The sequence below is a fragment of the Simochromis diagramma genome, unplaced genomic scaffold, assembly GCF_900408965.1.
Source record: "Simochromis diagramma unplaced genomic scaffold, fSimDia1.1 OVJJ01000545.1, whole genome shotgun sequence".
In the NCBI taxonomy this organism is placed as follows: domain Eukaryota; kingdom Metazoa; phylum Chordata; class Actinopteri; order Cichliformes; family Cichlidae; genus Simochromis; species Simochromis diagramma.
The window spans coordinates 6890931-6918569 of NW_024387371.1; the positions used below are offsets into that span (position 1 = coordinate 6890931).

At 41.5% G+C, this 27639-nt stretch overlaps 2 protein-coding genes across 6 annotated transcripts in view; one reads left to right on the plus strand and one right to left on the minus strand.

The window, feature by feature from the left end:
• The window catches only part of LOC120719129 (uridine-cytidine kinase-like 1), a 28915-nt gene extending 21143 nt beyond the window's left edge, over positions 1-7772 (plus strand). For 2 of the 3 annotated variants that reach the window (XM_040008083.1, XM_040008081.1), the window contains exon 14: positions 1-7609. In XM_040008083.1, coding sequence (XP_039864017.1) covers positions 1-249 — 249 coding nt within the window. In that variant the 3' untranslated portion in view covers positions 250-7609. The other variant, XM_040008082.1, reaches the window with a different exon arrangement.
• si:dkey-70p6.1 (uncharacterized protein LOC570575 homolog) lies at positions 6518-27639 on the minus strand. 3 transcript variants are annotated; one of them, XM_040008086.1, is made up of 7 exons: positions 27232-27639; positions 18347-18573; positions 17349-17406; positions 17146-17179; positions 14953-15500; positions 9725-9862; positions 6518-8915 (listed from the first exon to the last, which is right to left on the minus strand). In XM_040008086.1, exons 2-7 carry the CDS (start codon positions 18478-18480, stop codon positions 8376-8378), a joined length of 1452 nt encoding a protein of 483 aa, XP_039864020.1. In that variant the 5' UTR covers positions 18481-18573; positions 27232-27639; the 3' UTR covers positions 6518-8375. The 3 variants fall into 3 exon arrangements, with proteins under 3 accessions (XP_039864020.1, XP_039864019.1, XP_039864018.1); XM_040008085.1 differs by having other exon boundaries at positions 14953-15299; positions 17101-17179; positions 27232-27638; XM_040008084.1 differs by having other exon boundaries at positions 14953-15416; positions 17101-17179; positions 27232-27638.

Sequence of the window (27639 nt, forward strand, 5' to 3'; positions counted from 1 at the left end):
GATCATGAGGTGCAGGAGGATAAGATCATGTTGGTGTCGCTGCTGATGGCAGAGCTCGGGGTGCACTCTGTGGCCTATGCCTTCCCAAAGGTCAAAATCATCACCACTGCTGTGGACAAGGGCCTGGATGATTTTTTACATGTAATTCCTGGTATCGGTAAGCACTTCCATGCATCTTTTCATTCTTTCACGTACTGTCTTGTAAATTCAGATGGCCTGTGTTCCTACCTGTGCACACATTTTACCTGAAGTATTTTTTTTTACAGTTTGGAGTCAGCAGGAGAAAACTTTTGAATTATAGCTGACGTACAAAAATAAAAATTTAATGCAAGTTCATAAATCTTCATTAGCTTACCACACCGCCTTCAGCGTGCAGGTGTTGGGTTCATGATTTTAGCTTTGTGCAGGAAATAAAAAGCAGAAGACAAAAAGATAATAAGCAGCTGTTTCTCTAGTTGACAAATTTAATTTCTTGTACCAGCAGTTTGTAATATTATGATTGTGTCATGTTAGATTTGAAGCAAACTTCTCTTTCTGTCACTACTGAGTGAGTGAGCAACGTGAACATCAGATTGCCCACTCGTAGCTTTACAAACAGAAGTACTTACATATGATTATGTAACTTGTCCTGCAGAGAATACAAGTGAAAATACTGCAGCTGTTTTTTGAGATGCAGATGATGGCACAAATTTTTTTGCAGGTATAGGAAGTATAAGATTACACCTGAAATCTCATAAAACTCATTTGCTTATAGGCATTGCAGTCCTGAACTTTTCTCACACTTACCTGATAAAGGGACAAGTGTTAACACAAATGTCCGATGCACTCACATTGCATTTTAGCCGGTCTTTAATCTGCCTGTTCCTTAGTACAGGATCCATTTGGTATCAGATTGCATCAATGTGTGAATGGTGTAGCTAATTGTCTAGTACATTTGCTGCTAATGAGTGGTCATCCTTTGTCCTGCCTCCAGTTGCGCCATCCTGGCAGCACCCCACCTAATCCACACAGAGTATTTCTAGTAGTGACAGTGTGTTTGAAGCTGGCTATTTCCTGAAGCATGCACATCAGAAAAGATAGCTGTGGAAACCTGATCACAGCCTGATCGTAGCAATGCTATTTGAAGTTCATGTGTGAAAATGCAGTTAGGGACAGCAGTGCCGAACGCGGACATATCGGAGATCCCACCATTCAGCTTAGCCAAAATCAGGAGTGTCTCTGTTCAGCTTTGCCGAGGACCAAACGTTTGACTGCAGTGAGTCCAAAAGAGTTGCAGGAGGCGATATTGTTTAGCTGTTAAATAAAAAAGGGAAGTTAAAGAACAATTTGGTCTGCACTTTTTCTTTCAATGAGAAAGAACAAGAATTAAAACATATGGCGGCCTCTAAGGTCAAAGCACATGCAAGAAAATGCAAACAGGGAAATGCACAAGTTTATAAATGTTATAGTTACCGGGGAAAAAAACAGATAGTCTTGTGCAGGCTGGTAGTTGTGAACATTCAGTCAAATCTGCAGATGTAACATAAATCTCTACCTATCAATTTAGACTCGTTATGAACTATGGGTCAAATGTGTATAGTTTGAAAGAAACAAGTCTTGGGGCTGCATAATAAGGTTCAATCAAATAGTGCATATGTATTTATATACATAGAGTATTGTGTCTGTGTGTTTATGCAAACTGATATTTTTAATCACACTGAGACAAAAAATAGGGGTAGTTGATGTTTTTATATGCTCAAAATGGGTCATTAAAGCCCGTGGGTAGGCGGTTGCTAGGCAGCATGATGGTGTCATAATATATCACGTGTAATTCAACATTTGTGGATATAAATTAGATGTTAAGGTCATAAAATTAAAACAACAAGATGCTTTAATAAGGTGCTAAAGGTGCATAAATGCAAAAAAAACAACAAACCCAAGTCATTTTAACCTGTTGCCAGGCGGTTGCTAGACAACATGATGATGCTGTAATATCTGATGCAGATAAGAACCTACCGGGACCTACGATGTATGTGTGCGCCAAGTTTGGTTGCTGAACTCCTGATGGCCTAGGAGCGGTTTTTGGACAAAGAAACAAACATACAGACAGATATTCTGTAGCATTTGTGTATTGTTGGAAGATTTATTATTTATCTAACTGATAACAGAATATCTGTAGAAGCACAGATTTTTTTTACCAGAAATTCTTCATTTGATCACTGTAACCGAGCACATATTTGGAAGTTGAGAGTCTCCTGAATGTTTGAGCGTTGTGTGTGTAAACTGATGTCCGTCCAAGCAGTTGTTGTTTAGATTCAAGCAGGTAGGAAGCGAGTCGAGTTTAATTAGAAAGTGAAAAGTGAACATAAAATCAATTTAACGTCCTTGAAAAATACCAGTGGAAAAATAGCTTTCTCGCCATTGCTTGTAAAAAAAGAGAGAGATCTATATCAAAAGCAGAAATTCAGTTTAAACTTTCATTCAACCTTTGTTGCTATTTAGCTTTACTATCTCTTCACACTGTGTTTTTCAGTGTGTCTTATCGTTACATATTTCTCTTGCCTGGCTTCGGGGGCGATGTCTGCTCCGCTCTGAGTGCACTGCTGTGTGTTTTTTTTAGGGGACTTTGGGGACCGTTACTTTGGGACTGATGGCTTCGACAGCTGGAGTGATGAAGAGGACCAGGAGCAGCTGCCACACTGACTCAAACATTTGTGAGACTCTGTGAAAGAAAACACAAACTACTTGAAAACTGTTGTGCATCCTCCTCTTCAGGTGTAGACTAGCAAAAAAAAAAATGTTATATTTACTTTTGTGTACTGTAAATTATTATTTTTTTACTCCTCTGAAGATGATGTCTGAGTCCAGGTTTGTGCATGAGGGATATTTTGTTCTGCTCATCTTAAATATTTTAATACTGAACAGTAAAGCAGTGCCATTGCCTTTGAGGTGCAGTAAAATAATAATCCAATAACGTTATTAAATGGGTCCAGGTTGCACCAGCTGTTATTAAATCCAGAACTTAGTAAGAGCCAAAGAGTAAAGGAGTAAGTTCAAAGAGTAATGTACTAAATTTAGTTGGGCAATTAAAATATAGTGAATGTCTTCAGTAGTTTTGACTGTAGTAATGTGTAAATCTGTCATGCATATAGGGAGTTCCAGTTCAATACAGCAGCACCGTGAGGCAGCAGCAGTATGGAAACATGCTCACAGTAGCAGGTAATGTTTGCCTTGTTCACAGTCTCAGTTTTACATATTACCAAGCCAAAGTACAGCAGATTGGACCAAAGAAAAGCTCACATATGATATTATTTGAATAAAAATTAGGAGATCACCAACAGTAAGAAGTTTCTAGGCTCGATTTCTGCTGATTGCTAGGCTGTCTCCCTGTGCGTGTGTGGGCTTTCCTCTTACGAGCTTGAAGTCCAGTCGCCTTCTTTTGAAGCTCTTAAGACTACCATGACCTGGATGACTGAGAGCCTGCAGACATGTGGGCTTTCCTCCAGTTTCCTTTCGCAGTTCTAAGACATGTTTGTCAGGTTAACTGGTGATTGGTGAACTTGTCTGTGGCTGTAGAAGTGGTTAAATAATTTAATTTTTCTTCATTAATGGACATTAATGAATACATGTAATTCATCTTATAATTGTTTGGAAGTTTCACATTTTAAAAAAAAACCCATAAATTTCATCCTCATGTTGGTGCTAGATGAAAAGTTAGAGGTGCTTCTTTTTGGGGGTGAACAGCACAACAGACAATTTTGAAGGTATTTGTGTGATTCTTGAAGTCGCAGATGAACTGATCTCTATCGATAAAACCAGTTGTGTCTAAACGTAGCTCTGACTATGCTCCATTGGAGAAATGTGTGTTTTTAAGAAGAAAGACATTTCACACAATTTAGATTGAGTGTGAAACGTCTGATTGCATGAACCCTACCACCATTATAGGTCACGTGTTTGGTCATTAGTTTGACCATTTTGTGAGCATAATTTTAGACCTTTACTGTTATAATGTAATCCAACCATATCTTCATAGCAGCAAACTAAAACCAATTAACTCTTTTGCACTCATCTGAACGGCTCAGGCTAATATTATATTCTGGGTATTTGGTTCACATAGAACGCAGCAGTGATGTATAGGATTTACAGGCTATAAAAGTTAGTGTGGTGAAGCCTGTTATAAATTGGGGATATGTTCATTTGCACGTAGTTGTTGAGTCACTTGTATTTTTATAGCACATTTAAAAACAACTGGCTTGGACCCAAAGTGCTTTCCAGTCCAGGCAGGTGGATTAACAAAACATAGAGGTAAAACATGGAAGGTAAAAACAGCATTAAGAGAGAAATATGGATAAAGGAACTGGGAACATATAAAAGTAATGGCATAAACACAGTGTAATTACACTTACACAGCATTTGATCCCCTTTCTTCCACATATCCAATTCATAGGATCATAGAGGGGCTGCGGCCTATTTCAGTTGTCATGGGGTGAGAGGTGGGATACACCCTGGCAAGTCACCAGTCTTTCACAGGCTAAGAGACACAGACAACCATCTACAGCCAATGCAGAACCTAACATGCAAGTCATGGGATTGTGAGAGGAAGCCGTGGGTGCTGGAGGGACCCCACGCAGGCAGAGGAAGGGTTCCAGTCGGGCAGTGAATTTGAACCAATGCCAATTAAACCAATTAAATATTGGAAATAACATTGTTGTAGATCACTACTGTTTTTCAACTGAAAAGAGTTCTCTTTTGTCCTCGACATAAAAAAAGAGCAAAAAGTAAAAAATGTGAGCACTTTTTATCCAGTAGGGTTTATTGTGTCTTATAAATCAAATTAAAGCATTAAAATTTACTGTAAATACATAGTTACAAAGGAAACAAGTCTGAGTTTATGAATAGCTGGTGCAACAAGAAAGTGTTCAGTGAACTTTCACACTTTCACACTGCTCTAGAAGGATTTTTCTGTATGAAATGGGATAAACTTATGTCTGCTGTTGTTTTAAATTTATAGGAAAGTCACACAAGAGGAGGGATTAGATAAGGATTTAAATGTAAAACATATAAATCTTGGATTCAGGGTATGAAAAACATGAGATTTTGATACAGATTCAGTTTTCAGCCCTCACATCCACCACTCCAAGTTACTGCTGGAGTTTGACATTGTGTGTCTGTGAGGTGCCGGGTCACGGACGGTCACGGACGGTCACATGCTCACGCTTGAATACTTTAAAAGCTCCTCTCAGGGTTCACGCACAGGCCGCCTTGCTCCTCTCTGCAATGCACTTTCAGGCCTGAAGGGGTCAGTATAGCTCACATTAAGCTTCTTCCAGTATGATTTATAGTGTGTTTATTACCTTTGAGAAATGTGTTATTTTACAGCACAGGAAATGCACACGGACTCACCTGAATCACAATTTAGAGGTTTGAGGTGAGCAGCTGGAAACATCCTTGTGCTTCTCAGTTGAACTGACTGATCTGTTGCTGGGTGCGGTGTGTTAATGCTCACTTGTGAACATGTAAATAATAATGTTTCAGGGCTAAAAATGAGCAGTAAAAGATCACCTTCCTGTCGTGTTCGCGTCTCTTGATCCTTCTGGAGAAAAAACGGACTCCCCAGCCACTTTGTGACCTTATGCTGAGTGTTATCTCTCCTCTGTCTCTCTCTGATCCTCTGTTTTTTCACCATCATGCACTTTGACTGCGTCTGACGGCCTCATTCATTCATGTTTATTCAGTCATTCATGCTCCTCACAGCGAGATTATCACATCACATAAGCTGTGAACGTGGTATCATCTTCACACCTACAGAATCTCCTACTCGTTTGTTTTGGGCTGTTTTCCTTTTTTCCTTCCTGTGATAGCTCTTCGCCGAGTGGGTGACACTGTGATCACGGATGTCATACGACGCACGCTGTATTCTCCAAGACAGCAGAAGACTCGCTCAGCCATGTGACTACTGCCTCAAGGTTAACCTGTTACCATGGAGACAAGCCCACCAATGAAAATTCAGCAGACGGTTGCGCTGTTGACTGCAAGCTTTTTGTTTTAAGGGGTGACCTATTTTTTTTTTCCCTCCCCCTCCCTCCCCAACACTTCACAGCCACTCAGACGCAGACCCCGCTACTCTGGCACATGTGCACGTGCGCACAGACATGCATACGGATAAAAAAAACATGGGAATGCTACTCACACACATGCACATACATGCTCCTCAATGAGGTCTGCAAGGTTGTGCACAGAAGAAGCAAAGGACAAAATGCACAGCTTTAGATTTAAATCAGTGGGAAAACATTATGTGTTTATAAATCATTTCTCTAAAGGGCCATTACAATTATTGGGATGCATTTCTAGAGATATTTCTTCTTTCCTTCCTAGGCCTAAATACTTGAATCTACAGGCAGCTTTTAAGATCACAAGATGGCAACTGTTAGAGAAATCCATCATCATCAGCAGTGCTTGGCAAATTCTGCTTTCTGTCCGTTTTAATAACCGAGACTATGAGATAAAGCATATTTTTTTTAAAGTGCCACTTTATTACAAAAGTATAAACTTGACTGACATTTCATGAATAGTAATCTTGATATAAAACATTACAATCTTTTGCACTTAGCACTTAATTACACGCTTTTGAGTACAAGACCCTGTAGTCTGAATAGCAAACACACAACATTAGCTGCCACATTTAACTTAGCAGGGCTTTCCAAGAACACACCGTAGCTCCACGGCTTCGAAAAAACAACAAACAGAATACACTGAAATTTACATTGCAGCTGTTTTTGCAGTTTGTGTCACAAGATAAAGTCATTCCAAAAACACAACTGAACATAATAGAAAAAGATAGATTTCTTGACACTGATGATATATTTATTATTCTTTCTCTTTTGTCATGTACATACACATTGCATCAACATACAGTATAATCACATTGTTTGCTGGGGATATTTGGTCAAATGAATTTGTCATTACTGTCCAGGCTTTGTATGCAATTTCTGTGCGGTGTCCTCGGGGTGATGCTGCTTAGCCAACCATTTGCTTCACATTTCTGCAATATTTTTAACACTGATAACGGAGAGAGAGAGAGAGAGAGAGAGAGAGAGAGTTCGTCGATGGGGTGATGATGAGACATGACGTTTTGCTAATACACATCAGTTCTAGTGGAGCTTTCCATACTGCACTATGATGAAACCAAAGCAGACTCGTATGACCACGAGGAGGGTACTATGTAGATGAACAGTCCACAGACATGAGTGAGGACTGAACAGACGGGAGGATTGTGTGTATGTGTTTCTGTGTGCGTATGTGTGGGGTGGGGTTGAGTGGACTGTCTCCACCTTTAGGACTCGAGCAGTTCTCCTCAGTCTTGTTACATCTGTACTGTGTCTCTTTCAGGTACGGGAGAGAAAAATAATCCTCCCCTCTGCTGCACAGAGTCCCACTGAGCCAAAGACATCCTTAATCTATCTGGCTTTGAGCTCTACAGAGAAATAAAGCAACACACTAACAAAAAATAAACAACCAACGACAATAGAAAAAAAAAAACATTCATATAGAGGTACCACATGACAGTGCTTAATTTTTTTTCATGTTTTTTTTTTTTTTTTAGCATGCAACTTGTAGCAGGCAAAGTGCAGAAACAGGATCAACAAAGTAAAACACTTCATTTACAGACGGCAGTGGAGACAGTGTTCAGTCCATGTATAATGAAACAACATGACGGAGGGGAAGAATCTGGTCGGCTTTTTAAAATGTGAAAACGGTCGAAATTAGTCAAAGCTTTTAGGAGGAATGCAAAATATGTGCAAATTTTTTATTTAATTTATAATACTCTCATAATTGTTTCTCTTGGTCCCTGAGCTTTCAAGTATTTTGATTAGTAATTCGTTCATTTATATCCTTTAAATTCCGTCCTGAATCACGTCTTGACCAACTACAGGGAAGGTCTGTTCACAACAGACTGAGTGCTACCAAAATATTTCACACAATGCTTTGCCTTTTTCCCCCAAATAGGAGTCCTACTATATACGACTTTTTTTACCCGCTAGAATTGAGGAAGAATTTAGGCTTTTTACTTTATTGTGCTTTGCACATATGTATCAGTAAAATAGAAGTGCTACTGTTACCTACAGATTGCTCTGCAATGGTTTTGTGCTCATTTATTTTTCACTACCTTTGGATTCCTTATAAGGATAATAAATTGGACTTTTTATTCAGCCCAGGTCATAACAGAGCAACTTTACTACCTCAAGGCCTCTGGAGCCCGTGAAAGGCTTGACGTTATGACTTGAATGTAAACAGTATGTGTGGGTGAGCATGACAGGGGCTCAGCCGTCACTCCTTGTGGCATTAGCTCAGCTCCTTGTGTTGGAAGGATAGGGGGTCACAGTGCAGCCGCTGCCTCAAAGCCCTGTTACGTACATCTCCATGCCATCGTTGAAGGTGAAGATGGTGGTGGTGCTGGAGGTGGCAGAGCCCTGCTTCAGGTCGCCGATGCTCTCGTACAGGTTCTCCCCCGGCAGCAGAAGGGCTTTGGCAGGCAGGTGCTGTAACTTGGGTGTCTGCTGCGTTGGTGGCGGTGGAGGGGGCTGCTGCTGCTGCAAGGGCTGCTGGGCTTTCTTCCTCCTTGGCCGCAGGGTGGCACACATGTTAGGGGGTCTCTCTCGCTTCCAGGCGCCTCCGCCTTCCATGTTCTCATAGGCCAGATCACACTCCTCTGTCCCAATGGACTCGTAGCAGTGGTCGTCAAGGGGCCCGCCAACTGCTTTGCCCTCCTGAGGTGCCCACGTCTGGGGTTTGACCACTACACTAAACCCCCCATCCCTGTCTCGGTCCCGGTCACCTCGACCCAAGGTCCGGAAGCCGGGGTTGGCTGGGGGAGACCCCGGCACAGCTCTCTTCTTCTTTCCTGGTTTACACACCTTAGAGTACATCTCGGCCACCTGCAATCAAACAAGTTCAGAGATTATCTTCTGTAAAAAGGACTTTAAATAACCCACTCAACCTGCCATTTTATTCACACTATAGCTAACAGTTACATGGTGGAAACTTGGACAGAATTGGGTGTTTCAACAGGACAATGTTTAGTAATGGATAAGGGAAAAACAGCCCATATGCTAGAGCCACTACAGATAAGAAATTAGTACGTCTAAAGCTCACCAATTTTCTTTTACATCATTTATTAAACCTTACAGAAACCCAAAGAAAAAAGTAAGAGTTTTGCGTTGTAAAAAATCACTGCTCCCAGACAAGAAGTAGTCCTGGTCATACAGCAGCATACACAGTTTTATTTTTCAACAGACTAATCAATTAAGTTTCTTATCTGTACACTGGGGGAGTCAGGATGCACACAGATCCAGGCAAGCTGCTTCCTGTCATTTATGCTCAGTTATGTGTCTCCTGGGTCCTGCAGATATGAGGTATTCTCTCGTAGCCCTTGTTAAGAAAGCCATGGCTCCTTTACCTCTTTACCCCATAAAGACAACCTCCCCTATACCCTTAATGATGAGTTTTGAAACCTCAGTATATGTCATTAAATGCGAGGTTTGACAACTCTTTTTTCCAAGGCTAGACCTAGTAACCCATATAGGGGGAGATCATCCTCCCTAACTTCTAAGGAAAACCCAGTTTTTAAATGATTAATCAATTAAAGAATGTGCGTGAAACATCTTGTTAAGCATTCATTTAAGAGGGAATGTGGAGCTCTAAATGGGATGATCCATAGAGGGAAAAAATAGAAACCCCAGCTTACCGCAGCAGCAGACGGCTGTATATTCTCCACTGTGTGAGCACTGAGCGGGCCCAGGGCTTTATTTTGGAGCATGAGCATGTCATCATCCTCTGGAGGCTTCCAGATGTACTGCTCTCCGTTGCCCATAAACATCACTTCCTGTCAACAGAACAATAAATCACATTTGGGGCAGAGCTGGTCACATGGTCATGCGTGAATCTGCACTGAAAAAAATGAGCATTCATGAATTTAAAAAGCGGATTTTACAAAACAGACGCAACAGGGCGGATGCATGGCAAATTAACCCCTCTTAAGAATCCTGCGGCACATAAAAACATACTGGATGGATTTCATACAGGGGTGAATAGATTTTCCCTGGAAGGTGGAGCCTGCTTATATTCTGGATGACTCAATTTCAACACCTTGCGTCATCCACGGGAAAATCAGCAGTGAACAGGCCTGTGAGCAAACTGCTTACACATGTAAGCCTGTGAACTGTGCGTGCTGTTGAACTCAGGTCACAGCAGATAGAGCGACCCCCCTGACCTCACGCGGGGCAGCAAATGGTTTCCCACTGTTACCTGGAGGGGTGCACAAAGCCTTACAGCCACAGTAATAGCAGACAGTCTGCCTACACTCCTGCTGCTGCGAACATATGGAGGAGGTGACACTGCTGAGAGCAGAAATACCCCACTATCACCAAAAACTCTTCGACAAATAAACACCGCTCAGCGCCTAGACTTCAAAGAAATTCTAACATATCACAGCACCATGCACGATGTAGCCAAGTGCTCTGGAAACTGCAACACTGGCACAATTACAACCGAGCAGATCCTCTGCAGTATCAACAGGAACTGTGAAAGAAATACTCTGCAGATCCTGATCACAGCACCACAAACTGCATATTAATGCGTCGTACTGCTGCTGACAGAGAATAACAGAATGAAATAATGATCACAGTGACATTTCTGACGTTTCTGTCCAAACAGAAACTGATGGCCGCATGTTCTATGGAAACTTGTTATCCGTTTACTTGGCTTCTGTCATGTCTATATGTACAATATTGTACATATTGCTCATACATGGCTTCACACTGCTATAAGCGATCAGTTTCAGACAGCTGATTTTTTTTCTCATGGCTCTGTTCAGTGTCAGAGATTAGATATCACTAATGTGGACATCTCAGGCACACAGCTCTGGCTGTGAGCACAGAAACCCCACCCACACCTTGGCCTAACCTTCTGGTTTAGAGGAATAGCCAATCAGAAGAAAGGGGCTTAAAGGAGGAGGGACTAAAACTGCTTGTTTTAGAAAGTGGATGACCTGAGATACTGCACCAAGCTCCAGTGTAGGGAGTGGAAAAAAAAATCCAAGGCTGATCTGCACAAGACACTAAAAACTCAGCAGATAATTTTTTCTCTCCCTCTAGTCATCCTCCTTAACTTCCTTCAGTTCATAAAACCGACCACTTAAGGTGATGCTGTGTTTCTGTGGCTTATTGCAAAGGAAATATGTAGCTGTCAGGCATCAACATTACTTTGGGTTTTATTTATTTAGGAATAACTTTGCATTTATTGCTTAAATGATAAATATTACATGTTTTCCTAAGTATCGTGATGATTTGGAGAGAGTGTCATATCCGTCAATCTTTGTCCTCTCATTTCTCGTGTGCATCTCAGCAAAGTGCTGCTAAGTTTTGCCACCCAGCTGCAAAATGTGACAATGCTATCATATGAGAAAAGGTAATTAACCGCATGTTTTGGAAAGCTAAGTATAATTTCACTAGCCACGCTAAGGCCTGATTATTGCCAGACCTGTTGAATCGAGAAATTACCCAAACAGATCCTTTTGGATAAAATGATTTAAAATATTTAGAAAAACAACACATCGTGCCACAATCTAAAGAAAATCAAGAACTACTGAGACACAAAGTCATGGACATCCATCAGTCTGGAGAGCATTATAAAGCCATTTCTAAGGCTTTGAGACCCCAGTGAACCACAGTGAGAGCCATTATCTACAAATGGAGAAAACTTGGAACAGTGATGAAACCTTCCCAGAAGTGGCTGGACTACCAAAATTACACCAAGAGCGCATCAATGATTCATCCAGATCGGAAAAGAACCCAGAACAACATCTAAAGAGCGGCAGGCCTCGCTTGCTTCAGTTAAGGTCAGGGTTCATGTTTCAACAATTAGAAAGAGACTGGGCTAAAATGGCATCATGAGCGAGTTCGAAGGAGAAAAATAAACACAGATGAGTGAAAAGAACACAAATGCTCGTCCCACATTTGCCAAAAACACCTTGATGACCCACAAGACTATTGGGAACATATTCTGTGGACTGATGAGACAAAAGCTGAACTTTTTGGAAAGTCTGTGTTCCTTTACCGCTCGTGTATTACCACTGGTTATCAGTTCATGCCCAGAAGTTCAAGCACACTTGGGCTATGCAGCAGGATAATGATCCAAACCACATCATTGAGTCTGAATGTCCCCTAAAAAAAACTTGCAGGTCTCGTTGCCGTGTGGCACAAGCTATTTGGTTTAGGAGGCAATTACTTTTTCACACAGGGTCAGATAGGTTTGGATGACTTTATTCCCTGCATCATTTAAAAACTGCTTCTTTTATTTACTTGGATTATCTTTGACTAATATTAGAATTTGTCTAATGATATAAAACGTGAAAAAATGAGAAATCAGAAGGGGGCAAATTTTACTACACTGTACCTGAGAAGTTATTTTTAAGAATTATCTCGACTAAATTGAATTTTTAAAGTATCTCTCCCTCTTTTCATGAAAATGAGCACTGAAAAACGTGTGTTGTATAAAAACCACGTCTAAAAGTCATGTGGAGTCAGCATCAAGTATAAATCACACCTGTGACAAGTTTTAAAAGAATAGTTTGACATCTGGGGAAACAACCCTTGCTTATTTTCATGCTAAGAGTTAGATGATAAGATTTCTGCTGCTTTCATGTCTCTAAGGGAAATCTGAAGCTTAGCTCTGTCCACAAGTAACCATATCCTATTATCAGGGCTCACTAATTAATTTGTTTGATCTAATTTGATAAATTCCCACTTAAAACTGATAAAACTGAACAGCAAGAGAAAAAGAATGGTTTTTTTCGGGAATTACAGTTCTATTTCTTTCCTTCTGTTGTAAATTGCTCTTTTTCAAATCAGTTCTCTAGTTCCAGGTGCAAACACCAGCTGTTCAGGTGTTAGTATTTTTATAATGTGCCTGAGAAAGTTTTATTTTTCTAAACTTGAATGTGTAATTACCTCAGAAAGTACTCAAAAGCTGTTTGCGCATCTTATTAGGGGTTGGGAAGCTCATCTTGTAACCGGAAGGTTGCCGGTTCAATCCCCAGCTCTGTCTGTCTTCGTCGTTGTGTCCTTGGGCAAGACACTTCACCTACCACCCAACTGGTGTTGGCCAGAGGGGCCGATGCCGCGATATGGCAGCCTCGCTTCTATCAGTCTGCCCCAGGGCAGCTGTGGCTACGACTGTAGCTGCCTCCACCAGTGTGTGAATGTGAGAGTGAATGAATAGTGGAATTGTAAAGGGCTTTGAGGGTCTTGAAAAGCGCTGTATAAATGCAATCCATTATTATTGTGTTGTAGATTCCATTTGAAAGGGAAAAATTATAAAGTGAAAATAGATCTTTGGATTTTTTGTTGCAAACTTATTGAGATCAAAAATTGAAAGCTTATTTATAAAAGTGTTCTGACCCTCAGTTCAATGCTTTTTAAAGCCCCTCTGGCATCCTTTAGAGCATTGAATCGTCTTAGGTTAGTCTCTGCAGGCTTTGTACACCTGGATTTGGACAGCTGATCCCATTCGTTCTGGCTGATTTTAGTGGCAAAAACTTCCTCCTTCTCAAAATTATTGAATCCACTGTACTCCTGGGGGCACTCGAAGCTTTAGAAATGGTGTTGATCTATACTTCACCACATTTTTATCATGGAAGTCTACAAAGTTACTTGAACTTTATGGCTTGGTTTTTATCCTGACCTGCAGGAAGAAGCAATGTGCTTTTTGAAACTGTTCAGCTGATTTATTTTCTCATAAGTGGAGTTCGGTTTGACTTTAAAAACAACTGAAGGTTTATTAAAGCAAATTATTATTAATCATTATTAATGATCATTTCTCATGTTTAGTTTTTTGAAAAATCAATATAATAAAGGTGTTTTTAAGTTGTGGTGAATATTGGCGTTAAAGCAAGCCTTTCTTATATATGGGAACATACCTGAGTGGTGAACGACAGGTGTATAAAAGCAGTAATTGAGATGAGGATATCTGATATTGTGAGACAAACAATTCTGAAATGTTTAATAATAGTCTTTGTATAAATTAGAGAATATTTAAGCGAGAGCTCCAACTGGAAAGTTATTTGTGTAGTTTAGATCATTCTAGTCGGTGTTATTTAGCATGTTAGTGGTTTCCCAGTAGATATGGGCAGATTTTATGGAGTTGAACATATTAAACATTTATGTGAACTTTGTAGCTTGGAAAAACTTGAAGATGAGTGTCATTATTTGAATGCAGTCAAAAATATCTGCCTGTGTATTTTAGGTTGAGACCAAAGGTTTGGAATCGTTTTTTAATACTTAGGATAGTTTACTGCCTAAACTTGCAAAAATTAGTAAAGAAATTGTATCTGTATTTGGATGTGGGTGATTTGTTGACAGTTTTCTTTTTTCTTTTTTGTTAACGATGATTATTGATGATCTGTGTTATATAAGCCTATGTTTTGTTTGTTGTATATTTTCTCTTTTACATCAGGAGGAAGTTTAATGGGAATGAAATAAAGTCTAAAGTCTAAATAAAGGCAATCTCAGCGTAGAAATGCCAAAAAACTGCAGTTCCTCTTTTGGTCATTTGAAGCCGAATTCAAAAGTGAGTCAATAAGCTTAGAGTTTAATGTTAAAATGCCCATTTTTACACAGCATAATTACAAAAAAGTATGGGTTAGGTCAATCTAGCAAATTTCCTCCTTCATGGAAAGTATACTGGTAATTATTCTCTATGACTTATTTGTTATAGCTACCCATTTCTGCTGCATCAATCTTTTTTTGAGGTTTGTTGCAACTTGGCTTCATACAGTCTACAAATGCATCTTACTAACCAACTGATTACTCCAACTTCTGATCCAAACACGGTAACTTCAAATCTAAAATGTCAAACTCTTCCTATCAGATCATACAGATTAAGTTTTCAGCATGCAAAACATTTAACCCTACCAACCTTTGGGAAGGACGGGACACTGAAGGCCTCGACGTTTCTACGGGGCAACTTGGTGCTGTGAGGGTGTGGTGGAGGAGGAGCTGGATGTGAAGGCGGGGCGTGTCTTGGAGGCGGCGCCGGTGGTTCTCCCATATCCGTCCCGCTGTCCCTCTTTTGAGGCGCCTTATCTGCTTTCCTCAGCTTCCTGACGCAGGCGTACTCGGCCGTCTCCGGAGGGTGAGGGGGTGACATGACCTGGGCCTCAGGTTCGGGGAGCCCTCCTTCCACATCGCCGTCTGGGTCTGGGGGCGCCGGGGTGTTGGCAGGGACGGCCGGAGGGGCCGGAGTGTCTGTCTGCCCGGCCCTGCCTACCATGGCGTAGAGGGCATCATCAGTACGTGAAGTGGAGGAGCGCCGGCCCACTTCAGAGTAAGTGTGCTCGCCGTCCTCTCCAGTCCCAGAGGGGATCTGGGGAAGCTGCCTGCCTTGAGAACGAAGGTCAGAGTTAGACCGGCGGCTGGGCAGCAGCAGAAGGTCCGTGCTGGCTAGCCTTTTCTTTTTAGATGCCTCTGCAAGGCACATACAGCCTGCTGTTCTACCGTCCGTGCAGCCGATACCCCCCTAGGGAGCAGAACTCACAAACTATGCTCCTCTTTTACCGGAAGGTTCAGCAAACATTTGTGAACATGAATAAATCTCTCACTGGTAAGAGGAAATCTGAAGCTGACAGTAAACTGGGAACTGACATAGATGTTTGAGAATATGCATCCAAATTGGCTTCATTCCACTGCAGTGGAAGCAGGACAAGTATGAAGCAGGACATATGCTTATATTTCTTCAAACTCTCTGAGGCTACTGTCACAGTGCCCACAAACACAGTTCCCCTGTTGACTGTCAGCGATGGAGCTCCAGGATTTATCTTGGCACTGTGATTTGTGTCTTTGAGAGCGAGAGAGAGATGCACGTTCATAAATCAAGGCTGAACCGTCTAGTGGAATAAGGCTGAGTTGTAAATGTAATGTGAATTCTGTTTCAGGGTAAATTTCTCCGCGAATATGTCCTCAAATCTTTTCAGAAAAGAAGATTTGTGGATTTAGGGCCAGATTTAGGGCCAGATCGGATAGTACGGATGTGGAGAAAAAATGTTGCACTTATTTGCAATATTTACATTAATTTTTTTATCACCGCCAAGGAAGTTATGTGATTGGTTTAATTCTTTTTTTTCCTTTCTTTCTTTTCTTTTAATTTTTACTTTGTTTGTTCGTTAGCAGGATTACTCTAAAGGTTACGGATGGATGTGCATGAAATTTTACCAGAGATGATTAACTTTTGAAGTCAATCCAGATCCAGCTCTTCATCCAGGAAGTTTGGGAGGATTCTTTACCAGATAGGGCAAAATTGGACATTTTCACATCATAGCTTCACAAATACATTTCAGATTGAAATAAGAAAAAATCTGGAGATGTCATCGTGATGACCTCAAAACAATATCACAAACAAGTCTCAGGAGGGAGGGAATTTTCAGTCTCAGATGACTGTTTGAGTCAGACTGTGACCTGGAGGCTGAAAATGAGGACAAAATGAGTAAACAGATAAATATATATATGTATAAAAAATCCATTAAAGTCCTTTCAAGTGTTTCGCTTTTGAAGGTTTCTTAAAATCTGACTGACTTTTGGAGTTGAGCCAGACTTGTGTCCAGCAGTTTTCCAAGGTCTTCTTTACCAATACATGATTACAAAACTGGATATTTGTATAAATGTATAAATAATAACTATAAAGTTAAATAAGCCAAAACAGAACAGATAGTGGTTACATTTTATTTATAGTACTTCTACTTGTTATGCTGTTAATTGGCTGTTACATTTTTCAAATTATTTTCTGTTTTACCATTTCATGCACAAATTTGTTCTCGCTCTAGTGTATCTCCAGCTTTGGTGATTGACAAAACAATTACAAGCTTCTAATGCGTCTAAGGAAAAAATGAAATACCCCATCCCTCTGAAAATTCCCTCCAAACACCCCTGCATAATATCAAAAGTGCTTTGTCATGCAGCTGGTCGGCTCCTAAAGAGCTGATATCATGGTGATGCAAGGTTTTCGTGTGACACCAGCGGCATACCATATAAAAAGCCCAGGTCAGGATTAGTACGTAAAAGATGCACTCACTTTTGCCATTGCAGTTCATCTTGTTCATCTCAGTGTCTGATTTACTGATGGACCGCAGCTTCGACTGCCTGAGTATACCCTGACAACACAAACGCACACAAACAGACAAACACAGGGGCCAGTTAAACACTAATTAAGACTGAAGAGGTGCCCTCTGAATGATGGTGCGCCCTGCTGGATTGAGTTTATTCAGCTACCTCTGCTGCAATACAAACAAAACACTGAGGAGCATGTTGTCTGATACCTACCATGTCCATGAGGCGGTGTTTTCCACCCTCGCCGGGGACATTGTGTGTCTTCCCCTTCCTGTGACAAACACAACCACTCTGTCATACACGATTCAACACTGTGTGTGTGTGTGAGCCTTGTTTGTGTGCGGCTGAGTCATCCTATGACTGTGCATATGTGAGAGAGACATTCAAAGTACATTTGCACATGTGCATACCAGTGGTGGAGGATTACTGAGCACTCGAGCACTGTAGTGCAGGTTTGATGTTCTTTACTAGATTACAAGAGCCCTTCGACCACATTTAACCAGATTTCAGATTAATATGCAATTTTTTAAACAGCAAGTTGTTAAACTTTAAACCGGGCATGTCAACCTTTTTGCTTCTTTCCTCTTCAAATCAGTTTTGCATCAAAAATAAAGATTAGAAGAAATTCAAAGTTTAAAACCTTTTTTTTGTTTGTTATTAATCGTGTTATGAACCCTCACTTCTGCCTTTTGACCCTTTGCAGGGGGCCTAATACTTATGCTTGAAACCACAGGATTAAACCACTCAAGTAGGTAAAAGTAGTTCCAGCTTGGATTTTGCCAGTGGAATAGAGCTTCTACTTTATTTTACTGGCACTTCTGCTGAAGCTTATTTAAAAGGTTTGAAATAGGGATTCATTGATTGTGACTCACAGGGAATCATAATTTGGTCTAAAGATGCTGCCAATACCAATTTGTTTTTAGTCTTTATATTTTGTTTTTGTTGTTTAATTCTTCTTTGATTCTAGCAAAATAAAGTAATCTTTCTAAAGCAATATCTGACTTGTTTTATTGTCTTTCTGCTCGTATCACACAATCTTTAGCTGCGATAACTGACAAATATGAGTAACTGGCATCCATAAATCTAAACTCATCCACCAATATACCAATATCATTCAAAAAGGCCAAGAGCAACCAATATACAGATCTTAAAAATGAACATCCTGATTCTGAACATGTGTGTACGGTCATTCATGCGTGCATAGCGCTCACCTCTGGCAGCCCACGCAGAGCACCACAATAAGGATCGTAACTACAAAGGCTGAGGCAGCAGCGATAGCACCCAGCAGCAGGACCTTGCCGTAGGGAGGAGCCGTGAAGTTCAGCCCGTCCTGCATGGAGGCCATGTGGGAGCGCTGGCGCTCACTTGCTCTCACACACACTCACACTCACACCCTTACACTCATGCACGCCGGGAAGTGCCACGGTCTCACTGGGATCTGCAGGGAGAAGGCACAGAGCGGTGCTTAATTACAAAGTGATCTAACCTTTACGAAACATTAAGTACGTTAACAAAGCAGCGGAGCCAAAATATTATATTCACGGTGCAGAAGGAGAGCAGCAGTTTGAAGAGAGAGTGAATTCCCATCCAGGATGAAGCACTGAAGTGAACAGACATTACGCCTCAGGCATGTGCTGCTGCTTTACCTTGTTTGAGGGATTACCGAGCTTTGTGTCACACCTACATAGACATCAACAGCATACCTGCTCGGCAGCATAGCATCTATGTCTAAACGTTACCGCATCGATCCAACAATACATTTAAACGGGACCTACAATTTTTTTTTACGTTTTTTTTCCCTTTTCAGCAGTGAGTACATGTAAAACTCAACCAAAGTTGTCCCTAAACCAATTTGAGCAGCCAAGGAACAGAACAACAAGCTCCTGCCTTCAGCTGCTACCTTTCAGTCATTGCCCAAGATCTGTGAGTAGTGATTGTAAGAACAAGATGGTGGATATGAGCGGCAAAAGTGAGCTTCCATCAAAGGGTATCGGGGCTCAGCCAAAAGGGTAAGATGAAGAGTATTTGGCAATGTGGGAGGACTTCTGGCAGAGAGAGTCTCTCCTTTACTGCACCAAAGGAGAAAGTTGAGGTAGTTCGATCATCTGATTGGGATGCCTACTGGGTACCTCCACTGTCCAACTGGGAGGAAACCCCGGGGAAGACCCAGGTCACGTTGGAGAGATTATGTGTCTTGGCTGGCTTGGGAATGAATAAGTGTTCTCTTCTTGAAGAGCTGGAGCAGGTGGCTGGGGAGAGGGAGGTCTGGGTATCTCAGCTTTAGACTGCTGCTCTGGTCACCCAGACTTGGATACACAGCAGAAAAAGGATGTATAGCCAGATTTTCAAAAAGATTGCAGTACTTGAGTCGGCAAATCTCAGGCTACACACTTCTCTGAACACTCAATTTCAAATACTTGTTTTCTGCTCTTGACTCTGTATGATGGAAAAAAAAAAAACAGAGCAGATATCCCTAACATGGCCATCTCAGCCCAAAAACCTATGGCTGTTAGCACTAAATGTGCACACACTTGCTGTTTTAATCTTTAAATTGTGAGGGCCAGCCAATTAGAAGGATGTTATAAAAGGAAGGAGAAGGAAGCCTTTTTTTTTAAGAAAGTCTATGAACTGACAGACTGCAAGAAGACCCAGAATAAGATAAACTCTTTAGAACATTGAATTATACAAAACTACTCTAGAAAAGTCCAAGAATGCAAACATAAAGTTTGAAACAAACATAATAGGCCCCCCTGTCACTGAATACACTGTTCTAACTAAAAAAAAAGAAATCTGAGCAGTTTTGTGAGACACCGTGCTATTTTTCAGGTTGCTTTAAATGGTTAATGTAAATTTCCCTGTTTTGCTTGTTCTGCCATGAACAAACTTCCATATTGAGGAGGTACAATGAGTCACAGTAAAGCCGAACATGCCAGCAGGCAGAGTGACCTGAAACACCGAAGGAGACAAGTGTGAAAGCGGAGCGAGCAGACACACACATCTCTCCCTCTTCCTCTCTGCTGCTCGGTGCTTGGCAGACAATTTTCACATTTGGCAGCATAATATGTTTCAAGTAAACAATAAAAAACACGGAGCTATAACAAAAAGACCAAACAAACAAGCCTAATCTCTGTCAAATTATGCCATCTGTCTACTATGACAACATCTTTTCATGTGTGTTAATGCGTGTTTGTCACTTGTCTATCAGCAAAAACGCTGCAGACTGCAGGAAACATACTGAAGTTGCATGTATCTGATTCTTATCTGTTTATTCAGTTTAAAGCTACGGATTTCTTTTTAAGCAACACAATCTATTGGACTGTGTCCTTTTAGACAGACTCTTTGTAAGGTTTGCGTATGGGTATCCTCTTTAAACAACGTAATTTAGTTTTGGATTCCACGCAGACAATTTCCTTCTATTCAAGATTTAATCACCACAGACTGAATTACTTTACCAATTTGTCTGGAGTCTTGTGAGCAACATGTATCCTCTCTGAAGGTTAACCAAAGCCTTGAACACCTTCAGGCTGTTTTTAGGAGGAACTACCACATTACCACTGGGCTTTTCGGAAACAAACACATCAGCCTGAAGCGGCTCCGGTAATTCAGCCCTCGCACTGCATTCTGAGTGTGAGGCCAAATAAGGATTCAGATCAAGTGTGAATTGCTGTTATACTCTTCTTCATTCTTCCTTGTACCTGTGCACATTCACTGTCACCTTGTGATTTGGTTGAATACAGTTTGGGGTTCATTTTTCTTTGGGACAGTCATAGATTTGAACTGTATTTCTGGTGATTCTGTCCACAAATATTTTATGTACCAAGTACCTGGTAACAAATAAATTACTAATTAGTCTCTCATCCAGCTCATCAAGTCTTAGACTACAGTCCTTGTTCCTTGTTAGGATCACTGTGCATGAACCAGAACCAGTTATCCACCTGCCACAGGTTCAGCTTTTAGAGGCCAGTCCAGCTTACGACAGATCTCAGAACAGAAGGACTACCATCATCATCTTCAGTCCAGGATAGTGGAGGCAGGCAGCTAATTAATAATAACAGTTCTCATGACGTCGAGTTACTGTTTAGTCACTTCCTTTTTTATTTTGAAATCTATGTTTGTTATGAACATCAGTTACTCCTTTCTTTACCCGCCTTTTCATGCCACAACTCCTACATAACTCCTCCAAGTTGACTGATTGCCCGATTTGTTATCACCATTCAGGATTTCATGCCATTTCTTACTGTCCCCTGTTTTGGCGACTTATGAATGGTTTTGTTTGTTTTATTTGTAATGTATGCTTTTTTTGAGCATTTGCCTATCTTGATAGATTTGTTTCTGCTCTCTAACTAAACACCTGTATATAACCAGTTAAAAGTTCTGAATTTTGGTCTCCTGTGTCTCCCTGTGGGAAGGTTGCTCTTGCCTCCCAGCAAGAAAGTGCTGTGTTTGAATTCACCATCTGGCTAAGGCCTTTCTGTGTGGAGTTTGTATGTTCTCCCTGTGTCTTCTTGGGTACTCCAGATTACTCCCACAGCCAAAAGATTTGCATCTAGTGGGGCTAGGTTAATTGGTGAGACTAAATTGCCCAAAGGTGTGAATGTGAGTGTGAATGGTTGCATGTCTCTCTGACTGGCAACCTGTCCACGGTGTGCCTCTCGCCTCATGGCACCTGGGCTAGGCTCCAGCTCCCTGTGATCCTGAATTGGATAAATGAAAGAACACGGATGATAGATCCCTATAAACAAACAGTTATTCCAATTCATTCTGACTGGGGATGAAGATTTTGTTTAAAACCCTAAATGAGAACCTGAAATGGTTTGTCAAATCTTTTGTTAAATGTTGGTAGATTTCACTTGATAATGAAAACTTTGACCTTCTGATGGCCCTACAGGAGAATCACCAGACAAAATTTGCCTTACGGGAATTATAATTACCACTACCAAATTTTATGGCAATACATCCATTGAGTGCGGCTATATACTGTAATAAGTGGAAACTAAAATCTTTAAACATAAACCAGCTTTCAGCCAATATTGATCTGTTTTACTCAATAATGAATAAAAAATTGAGGGAAACACCAGTAGAATGTATACTTTGGGAATATTATGAAAATCTTACCAAATTTGATGGCTGTCTCTATCAGATATTTATTTTCAATTAAAAAAAAACCCTGCTGTGGCCTCTTCACAATAAAAGTCTTTGTTGTTCTCCAGTGGAGTTGTACTGTGAAGGAAATGTTGACTGAGTATTAGCCACATGAAAAAAAGCTGCGTGAAGTGTTGAGTTTAAAACAAAAAACAGTCAAATGTTTCTAAAGTTGCCTGAGAAACTTTGCACAACTCAGAGAATGGTGGGATTCTTCTCGCTTTTATATCAATGGTCGCTGCAGTAAACCCACAATATTTGATTACAATGACTATTATTGATTCCCGTGGCTCATGCTAACATTTATCCCAAGTTAACAAGAAAACAAGTCTAATCTCTCACATTTCATGTTATCTGATGTACCTTCATCTCTCCCACAGCCCTTCACAAAGCATGAACATGTGTCTCCATGTTGGGGGAATGTACATTTGAAGCTATGAAGAACATTTAAATAAAAGTGACCCGAGTTTTAAAGGCAGACATAATGTCAGAAAGGGGCTTTTAACATTTATTTTAGTTCCTGCTTTCTTAGTCTTTCCTGCAATCGGTTGCTCAGAACATATTGTTTAACTCAGTTAATCACATAGAGTACAAACATATGGCATTTTTGAATGTCTCTATGGTATTGTAGGAGTTTTGCTGACTTTTGCTAGTTTGCATTTGTTCCAGTAGAAATCCAGAGATGAACTCAACTGTTCCCACCATCAAATCTAATTTGCACAAAACTTCCTACACGGTCGTGTTGATCGGTTTTTATGCGCTCTGGTTAATTTTTCTATTGCAAGTTCAGTGTGATCTAGCCAGAGCGCTACACTAACGAGCTTTGTTTTCTTCAGTGATTGTTATTAGTAAGATCCATGTCACATTTTCCCACAGTGGGTAAAATGCAATTTTTAAATTCTCTGAGTGTGTCTCAGGAATCTGGTTTCACAGCACATCTGACAAAACTATTCTGACTGTGACCTGCTTTTAATGCCTCTTAATCATCTACCGGTGCTACGCCTTAGCTGAACAACTTCCAGAGCAAGTAGTCTGAAACATCATGTTGGATTTAAAGAACCATAGTCACCTAGGAGGCAATGACCAGTTAATTCATAGAGTAATTATATGTGTGCAGATTTGACAACAGAGCAGAGGAGTGGATATGGAGCGGGAGAAGATAATTAGAGAAAAGAAAGGGAAAAGATGTAGGTGTGGAGGAATAGAAAGGAGAGAGAGGAGGGAGGAAGACATGTGTGGGAGTCTTGTGGCAGGTGTTTTTGAAGACACTGAAAGCAGATGATGAAAAGAGGCTGTCACATTTCCTAACAAGGTTTCCCAGCCTTCCTTCCTTCCCTCTTGCTCCCCTGTGTCAGTGAGTGTGTCCACACCTCCCTGGCCATTCTTCTTTCTCTCTATCCCCTTGCCTCCGCCTGCGGTGTTGAGCCAGAGTGACGCCTCAGCACTGCAGTGTAATCTCTGGCCCTAGAGCTGCTTCGTATGAGCCAACCAATTGAACGTAGTGCTCAGAGCAAGAAATGGCCATCCACTGGCTGCCTTTATGCTACACAAAGCCCACCCTCCCTCCTGTCTGTGATGCTTAGTGTGCTCATTACAAACCACGGGCTCTATCCTTCAATACCTGCAGGTGTGGATTTGCCAGGTGTTGCCCTGACTGTTTATCACAAATGAGATAAGACCGTATGTGACCAGGAAACTGGAACATCATTGATCAGTATTGGTTTTGACAAATGTGGTTCTTTGATGATTCAAAATATCACATGGGAGCGCGATTTTGACTTTTGGGAGTAACAAAACGCTATTGATGTGGTTAAAAGCTCCCAAGGCTAGAGTGTAAGGTTTTGGATCCAGTTTTGTCTTCATATTTTGTATATCTTCATCTCTGCACGCATCAGGGGAGAAAAGGCTGCAAGCGCCGCAGCAGTCAGTCGATAAAGACAAAAAACAGTTAAAAATATCTGACACCGTTTCATTGATGTCAATAAATAACCTGTTTTGTTCAAAATATTTTTAAAACATGAATTGATCACATGGCCATAACGCATTGACTGTGGGAATGCAGCGATTATTCAGTTAACTGACTCACAGAAAACTGATTTGATAACTGACTAAGAGTTGAATTTTACACAGAGAGGATTTGTTATGTTTGGTCTAAGGAAAGAGTAAAAGTGACAGTGCGATATTACTACAATGCAATATCATACATTCACCACAATAATGATGGCATCACAATACAGCAATTCTACAACACATGCAAGCTATTCATCTGTGATGCATTACAATTACTGTGTAAATAAAGAAGAAAATATTGTATTTTTTGCTTAAAAAAAAAAGCTAAACTCCACATATTACTTAAAGCTGACTCATTATGCTCATTTTCATTTCCATATTTTTATTCTTGGAGTCTAATTGGCAAACTTTGCATGGTTCCCCTTTCAAAACAAACCCCGTTTCTCTTCCTCTGGGGCTCAACTCATCATGTATCTGAAACAAGCTGTTTTAGCTCCCTCTTTCAGGCAACTGTCTTCTGATTGGCTGCCCCTCATATGCAGAAAGTTTAAACAGCATGTGGGTGGAGCTTCTGTTCTCACAGCCAGATCTGTGCCTGTGATTACCCTATCAGGAATATCTGCTCTCAGTGACATCATCCAGAGTCAAGAGTAGAAAAAAACTGTTTGAAACAGTGTGTAGAACCGTTTGAACTTTCATCTCACAGGGATTAGAAATGCACTGACCTCATTATGTAACAGTATATCTAAAACAGTTTCTTCTTTTCACCACAAGCTGACTTCAGCTTCACCTTCATTCATTTGATAAGCACCACTATGAGGAGTCATGAAGCGGTGACTCTGGTGAGTCAAACTGATGGCATGTTTTAATAAAAATAGTGAAATATTTTGCTGTGTTTTTATTGCATTCCTGTAATTTCCACCTTATGACAAACTGGTTGGCAAAAATTTAGAGTGTTTATCAGATGACGCAAAAATATTTGAGAAAACAGGAGATTTTGCACTGATCTCCGATGTTTTACGGACCACAGCGTGAATCAGAAAAGCAGTCGATAGCTGCAGGTCACCTGTTGACTTGGACCTGATTGGAATGGCTGCAGAAGAAGAGGGATGGTTTACAGGACTGATGTGGACTCATACTCTGTAACCATAAAATTTCACCTTTTTTTTTTAACATGTACATGATTTCAAAAAATAACATGCTCATTTTCTCTATGTGTGGCATAAAACAAGCCCATGGGGATAAAATACAGAATTATGGTGTAAAACCCACAGAAATGCATCTTCAGGAATACATTTAACGCTAGAAGCAAGTCATACTAGTAGGCCTTTAATTTTCTAGGAACATGCACATGCACTGCATTCACATGTTTGTTCATTATTAATAATCCTGGAGCTCCTTTCAAACAAGCCCAGCCAGCCAACAGTGGCCTCTCCACCAATCTGCTCAGGTTTTGATAAACCACCTGGGAGTTCATGTGGAGCAAAAAAAAAAAACAAAAAACCTCACCCTCTGTGTGACACAAATAACAGCAGTGTGTGTGTGTGTGTGTGTGTGTGTGTGTGTGTGTGTGTGTGAGAGAGAGAGAGAGAGAGGGAGGGAGGGAGGGAGGGAGGGAGGGAGGGAGAGGAGTCTGCTATTGTGTGAGAATGTGAATTAGGTCAAATGTTTGCTTGCAACAACGACTAACCATGCCCCTGTGAGGAAGAACGCTGAAGCCCGTGTGGAAGAGGCTCCGTCTTTATCCGTGGCTGCCCCTGCCTCTGACACCATGTGACACTTTCCTATCTAAATCAAATCAGAATAAATATAATTTCTTGAGATCATATGATTGCCATCCTATCCGAAGTGAGATGCTGGAGAAATGGTGTGTTCACACTCAATGATAGCCCTCCACGAAGGGCTTGCGTGCGTGCGTGTGTGTCTCAGGGGAGGTTGTATGTATGTGGCTCATGATGGCACCCACTCAGCAGGCATCAATCACACACTGGGTGACGGTTCGGCTGCTGGCTGCCCGGCTCGCCGCGCCTCCGGCTCTGGCAAACTGCAGTGATGCTGGTGACAACAGGTTACAGACCACGACTCAAATGAAGCCGCCTGAGACCGAAAACCATGCAGGGTGTGAACGGGGATTATTTAGGGTGGGAGGAGAGGTGGAGGAGGGGGTTAAAAAAAAAAAAAAAGGAAAAGATGCCCGTGCAGGTAGATGCTATAGGCGGTTATAGAAAATGAAAAATGTCAGGCTGATGCAGTGTGCTTTTATCGTGGTTTCATTAAGCCTGTAGCTCGACACATTTTTCCCTCCCTTTTCTTCTCCTCTAATCATCAAAGCGTTTCCGATTAATTCCAGATCAAAGTGAGGATGGTAAAGGATGTTGTGTCCCTGAGGTCAGGTGGTAACTTACACGACAAAGCCTGTCCCCACCACCACAACCACCCCAACCCCCAGCTCCCCAATTTATGAGTGCTAGAAGGGAGGGAGAGGGGGGGGGGGGGGGGGGGGGGGAGGCTGCAAATGTTAAGGGCAGGTCTAACGTTAATGATCTTTTACGCTTTACAGTCAGAGAAAAACGCGTGATCGGAGGTTTCCTGTGCCCCTCTCTCGTCAAATCACTACTAAGTTCTCTGATGAATCCCTTAATTTCGGGGTTTAAATCACGCAAGACAGCGCAGTAACGCTGAGGTGGGTGCACACGTGTCTCTGTGTTAAATGTATGACCAGGGGAAATGAAGAAACGGCAGGTCGGGCACAAAGAAAAACAAGAAAAGCTGCACAGGCTACAGACCCTGGATGAATTAAGGATGTTGAGTACGTGTGCAGCTTATCGAGCTGAATGTATAGGCACATATCAATGACCCCCTCCGTTCACTCTCTCCCTCCTCCCTCCAGCCTGTCACACAGCCACGGGCACAGAGCATTGCGCTATAGCATCCCTGTACTCACTCAGCTCAGAGATTTTGGGAGGCGCAGCGTCAACCCCGGTCGCTTCCTTCAGTGTCTGCTTCCCCTCGGACCGGCCGCTCCCCGCGAGCATAATCAATCAAAGGCGATAACTTGGCTTTCCTGGGCTTCACAAAACAGGAATGCACCATATTGCATGTGGCATCCTTCGAGCGCCCGCTGACCCCCTCGTGCGCCCTGTCCGTGCTCCTCTGCTCCCCAGCCAGAAGGGAGGCTGGGAAGTGTTAACCTGCCTTTCTGCTGCCGCGGCTTTATCTCCACTATTATCTCCAAGGGCCAGGTTTCTCCTCCACAGTTCCTCAAGCCCCCTCCATCTCTGCTCGCATCCCCTCGACTCAGCTACTGTGCTTCCATGTGACACAGGCAGAGCTGGAGACCCCCCAATTGTGA

Bases quoted from the DNA above. Each gene is read 5' to 3' on its own strand.
- si:dkey-70p6.1 (XM_040008086.1), bottom strand. From the start codon at position 18,480: ATGGCCTCCATGCAGGACGGGCTGAACTTCACGGCTCCTCCCTACGGC. The intron at 15,501-17,145 runs GTAAATCAGACA...TGTGCCTTGCAG, and splicing joins GTCGAAGCTGCGGTCCATCA to AGGCATCTAAAAAGAAAAGG. The intron at 9,863-14,952 runs GTTGGTAGGGTT...TTCTGTTGACAG, and splicing joins GTGTCCCGTCCTTCCCAAAG to GAAGTGATGTTTATGGGCAA.